This window comes from Cynara cardunculus, unplaced genomic scaffold (genome assembly GCF_001531365.2).
Source record: "Cynara cardunculus var. scolymus isolate 2C unplaced genomic scaffold, CcrdV1 Un_Scaffold_5992, whole genome shotgun sequence".
NCBI lineage: Eukaryota > Viridiplantae > Streptophyta > Magnoliopsida > Asterales > Asteraceae > Cynara > Cynara cardunculus.
Window position 1 is genome coordinate 8,152 of NW_020202708.1, and position 5,818 is coordinate 13,969.

Sequence of the window (5,818 nt, forward strand, 5' to 3'; positions counted from 1 at the left end):
ACCCCCCTATCAAGACCCTATCTTTCATGTAAACCATCATTCCGCTCAACCCGTCTCCCCAGCCACACGAATGGAAATTTTGCTATTGATTTCTTTCATAAGTTTTACAGCTGTGCAGCGATTCTTAGTAAAGAGTCTTCGATTCTGTTCTTGCCAGATATTGTAAACTGAAGCCGCAAGCACAAGCTTCTTCTTTAAACGTTTTGGCGACCGGCTCGAGTCTGAAATAGCTTCCAGGATTTGATCCCACGAGTCTGGCATATTCATCCAGTCCACAAACATGTAAGATGCTATCCCAAACCTCTATTGAAAAGGGACACTAGAAAATAGGTGGGAAGACGTCGATGACAAGCAAGCCAAAGACATAAAGCATTCTTAGGAATATGATCTGAGAACGAAACCGATTTATACCAAGGTACAACCGGGTGGTTCCCCTCCAACGAGGACCAAGCAGTACTAACCGTAAAATCCAATCCATAGTTGATATCCCCTCATAATACTATATGACGAACAAAATCATTCAAAGACGGCAAAGGAGCAGTATTAAGCTCAACATACCTGTTACACCAATCAACCGGCCACTCCACATCCATACTCATAATTAACTCCCGGCCGTAGTGACAGTCGAAAACCCACAAGAATGGATGAATCTGTAGGAGATGAAGGAAGAAAGATGACCACTGGCGAGCCAAGTATCCTCCCACGCATTAGAATCCCGTCTGTCACCAATCTGGGAGATCAGAAATCGTCACAATTAAGGCCGTAAGTCCAATAGTTTGTGTAAAACCCACGACCAATTGGAGTTTTTCCGAATGATCAAGAAGGGCGAATGAAACTCAAGAACGGCCTCCTTAATGTAGACTTTCAATTGAGAATGAGACCCTCAAACGGGTATGGGACAATGGAACTCCCAAGTACCGAAATGGAAAAGAACCAAGCTTGAAAGGAAGACACTCAAGAACGACCTCCTTAATGTTAAGAGGAACATTCTCGAAGAATATCTCACTTTTCTAAGGACTTAGCGCTAACCCCGAGCGATTCTGGAAAAGAAAAAGTACCTTTTTAAGTACCTCAACCGATTGAACATCTCCCTTCGTGAACACGAAAAGGTCATCAACAAAGCATAGGTGCGTTAAATCCAAATCTTCACAACCTTTGTGATACCTAAAATCAGCAGCTTCCCGAATGCATTGCTTGAGGAGCATAGAGAACCCCTCCATCACGATCGTAAATAGATATGGGAATAACGGATCTCCTTGCCTCTGCCCCCTTCCCCCACGAAGAACCCATATAAGTATAGCCATTAATTGCAAGCGAATAGGAAGTAGTTGAAACCGTCTCCCTGATCCATTTGACCATTACTGGGTGGAACCCCATTCCCTGAAGCATAATAAGCAGAAATCGCCAATCCATCGTATCATAAGCTTTCTTGATGTCAATCTTGAACACACATCTCGGAGGGCCATCCCTAGAATGGTAGCCCGATACCAGCTCACGAACCACAAGAATGTTACTCGTAATCCTCCGACCCAGGATAAAAGCCGATTGGGCCCCATCAATTAAAGAATCCAAATGACGCTTCATTCTATTAACAATGACTTTACTAATGCATTTGTAAAGGGGTTCATTTGCCCTTAGTGGACATAATTAGCCTATTTCTCCTTAAGAAATCTAATTGGGTCAACATGACTCTCTAGATCATAAATTAGTCTTTGTAGACCCAAATAGAATTAATGGGCACATTTCTCTATAAGGAGTCTACTGAAAGGGGAAAATCCCCAGGCAATTTTATAAAGCAAGTAAAACATGGAAAGAGAGTACAGATCAACAAGAAGAACTACGGCAACTTTGACTTACAAACCAAGCCAAAAGAAGCCAAAATAAACAAAGGGAAATGCACCAAAAAAGAAAAATAAAACAAACCAAAGTATATAAAGRGYAAATCACCGAAAACTCCCARAAACGAATTTCTTCACCAACCTCATGATCACGCATATTTAATTCTCGTAAGCTTCTTTGTCGTCTTCCAAGCCATTCGTTGAAGAATCTGAATCTTGATATCAGCCACAACTTGAACTCCAGTACGGTTATGATTGTCAAAAAACTTTCTATTCCTTTCCATCCAAAKGTGATACACAGTAGCCGAGATACCTAGTTTTTGAACCGTAGACCACAATTTCCATCCTTGCAATTGTCCAATATTAAGAATATCCTCCCAATTGTCCGGACATATCTGGATCCCTATTTCCCTCTTTATTTCCTCCCAAATACTCCTCGAATAAGAACACTCAAAGAATAAGTGAWTGTGCGTTTCAATCACCAAATTGCAAAACACACATTTCAGATCAGGAGGTTCATGCTTCCACTGGCAAAGTCTGTCTTGGGTCGGTAGTCTTTTCTGACATGCCATCCACATACAGAGAGCATGTTTAGGTATGTAAGCTTTATTCCAAACCACCTTGTACCAATGCATAATAGGACCCTCTTCTTGCAAAGTTTTCCAAGCCACCTTTACCATAAAAGGCTGCCTATTATTATTAGGCTCAAGCCACTTAATCGTATCCTCAAAAGRACTAGGGGAAGGAATCTGCATTTGCTRCAACTGAGGAAAGCGTTGTGTCCATTCATCTGGCCACACATTACCAAATCTTTRCATTAGGTCATAAACCGTAGAGTTATTATGAAACTCATGGCCATTTATGAACCTATAAGAAAGCAAATGGATTAGGGGACCCTGTGCACTCCAATYATCTTCCCAAGCATGCGTAGACATCCCATTACCCACAATCGAAATAAAGAAACGCCTACAATGAGGTCTTAACTCTAAAATATTCCGCATAAGCCAGGACCATTCATTTCTCTTTTTTATCACCCAAAAATTTCCCCCCCTGATACAGTTATAATGAATCCAAGACACCCACATGGAATCTCTTTTAGTAAGAATATCCCAAATATGCTTAAACAACAAACACCTATTCCAAAGCGCCAGTCTTTTCATACCAAGACCCCCATTCTTAACAGGCAAACAAATCCTATCCCAAGAAATACAGCATTTGCCCAACACCCCTTCCGCTTTATTCCATAAAAAATTAAGGCAAATTTTTTCAATTTCATGGATTGTAGCCGCCGGGATTAGAAAACACACATCTAATAAGTTTGCATAGACTGAAGGACAGAAATGATGAGTTGTCTTCTACCTCTATAGGAAAGGAATTTGTTTTTCCAATTCATCAAACGGGCTTTAAGTTTAAGCACAAGAGGATTGAAATCACGTACCTTCAATCTAACCGGAGATAGAAGAACACCCAAGTAACGAATAGGAAACACCCCCGGACGAAATGGGAGGCAATTTCGAATAACTTGTTGAACGTCCAACTCAACATTGCCAAAAAATACCTCACTTTTTTCAAGACTCGGAGACAAACCCGATCGAACTTCAAACATTTGAAGGGCCCGTTTGATAACTTCAACCGAAATCGCATCCCCTCGAGTGAAAATAAAAAGATCATCTGCAAAACATAAATGAGTTAACTTGAGATCTTCACAGCCTTGATGGTAAGCAAAATTCACCTCCTCATCAATACACTTTTTTAGGATCATCGAGAGTCCTTCCATTACTACCGTAAACAAATAAGGAGATATTGGATCTCCTTGTCGAAGCCCTCGTTTTCCATGAAAAATACCTTTCGTCTGACCATTAACACACACAGAGAAAGTTGGCGTTGACATTAGCGATTTTATCCAATTTATCATAACTGGATGAAAACCCAGTCCTTTCAGCATCACCAGAAGATACTGCCAGTTAACAGTGTCATAAGCTTTGCGAATATCAATCTTGAAAGCGCATTTTGGTTCCTCCTGATGTTTCTGGTACCCGGCAACAGGCTCATGAGCCATTAAGATGTTATCAGAAATCTGTCTGCCAGGAATGAAAGCTGATTGAGCCTTACTAATAAGGTCATCCAAAGAGCCTTTCATCCTGTCAGCAATGATTTTACTAATACATTTCAGTAACACGTTGCAACAAGATATAGGCCGAAAATCAGACACACAAGAAGCATTCGGAATTTTCGGAATAAGGCAAAGCAGATTGTGGTTCAACTGATACTCTAAAGTGCCTGAGTAGAAGAAATTGTGAACCGCAATAAGAATATCTCGACCCACCACACTCCAAGCAGACTTAAAGAATTTCAAAGAAAACCCATCCGAACCCGGAGCCTTATCATTTCCAATATCAAATCAAGCAGACTTTATATCCATATGGGTCTGATCAAATGCAGAGATTCCGATAAAGTCAACGATCGATCAAAAGAAAAATCCTCCATAGACGGATTGACTAACCCATCACAAGAACCCAAAATACCAGAAAAATGAGTAATAAAAGCTTTTGGCACGTCATCATGTTCAAAAACCATACCAGAAGAGTCTTTAATAGCAGCAATGTGATTTCTATTGCGCTTCTCTTTCATGGAGTGAAAAAAGAACTTTGTGTTTCCATCCCCCTCATTCAACCAAGAAATCTTCGCCTTTTGTCKGAACATTTCCAATTGCTCATTCCTAGCTTGTTGATAAGCTAATAATAAGTGAGCAACATCCTCTTTTAGTAAAACATTAAACGGATCTAAGTCACAAGCCAATTGAGCTACATCAAGTTCCGACTTTAAAACGGTTACCCTCTTATCCAAGCAGCCATACGAATTTCTTAGACGACGACAGACCCCTTTCATATCTTTCAATTTCAGAAGAACTTTTTTCATATATGAGCCTGTTTTCGGTTTGCCCCAAACACTCTCGACCGAACTAAGAAAAGCTTCATGAGAAGTCAAGAAATTATCAAATTTAAAACCACGATTTCGAATTCTTCTCCCAACTTTAATTGATAGAATACCCGGAGAATGGTCAGAAATTCCTCTTGGTCCAAAAACAACCGAAGCATCCCCAAAATTATCAATAAATGCCAAATTCCCCAAAATCCGATCTAATTTATGAAGAATACCTCCATCCCCTGACGGCTTCTGAATCCAAGTATATTGGCACCCTTGATAAGGGATATCAAAAAGCTCAACATCTTCTAGACAAATGTGAAACTCTTCCATATCCGAATTACGCGTAGACGACCCTCCCAACCCATCATGAGGAAAAAGCATCGAGTTAAAATCGCCCATTGCTATCCACGCTTTATTAGTAATAATAATTTTGAATTTCCCAAGAGCCTTCCAAAGATCCCTCCTTTCCACCCCCGTATTACACCCATAAATAAATGTAAAGAAAATAGGGTCCGACTTACCAACAATACGGATTTCACAATGCACATATTGCAAATGTTGTTCAATCACAATCAAAGATAAAACAGATGGATCCCTAGCGATAATAAGACGGGTACCTTGATCGCAAGAGAGACCATTGGAAATCCAACTCCAGCTTCCAAACACACGATCACACACATCCCCCAGGTTACTTTGAACAACTTTAGACTCAATTACACAACATAAAGAAAGACGATTTACACGGATAAAATCACGTACCTCTCTTTGCTTTATTAGGGCATTAAGACCCCTAATATTCCAAGAAGCAAACTTTATCATTGAGAATTTGAAGAGATAGTACCACCCTCCCCCAAACATTCTTCAGCCACCCCTTCCCCAGAATCACATCGAACCGTATCAATGAGCTCCATATCATCATCACTACTAGAGTCACCCGTATAATCTTCAGTAGACAAAGACGAGAAACGATTACTTGTAGATGTTTGGACCGCACCACGTCTTGTTTGAAAAGCTTTGACCACCGCCTTGACTAGATCGGGACCCCCCATAGA

General features: G+C 40.5%; 1 protein-coding gene across 1 annotated transcript; it reads right to left on the reverse strand.

Annotated features, from left to right (window-relative positions):
- Positions 1-1,987: 1,987 nt before the first annotated feature.
- LOC112504554 lies at positions 1,988-5,165 on the reverse strand. The gene is made up of 3 exons (XM_025108501.1): positions 4,413-5,165; positions 3,277-4,218; positions 1,988-3,013 (listed from the first exon to the last, which is right to left on the reverse strand). Exons 1-3 carry the CDS (start codon positions 5,163-5,165, stop codon positions 1,988-1,990), a joined length of 2,721 nt encoding a protein of 906 aa, XP_024964269.1.
- Between the last annotated feature and the right edge of the window lie 653 nt (positions 5,166-5,818).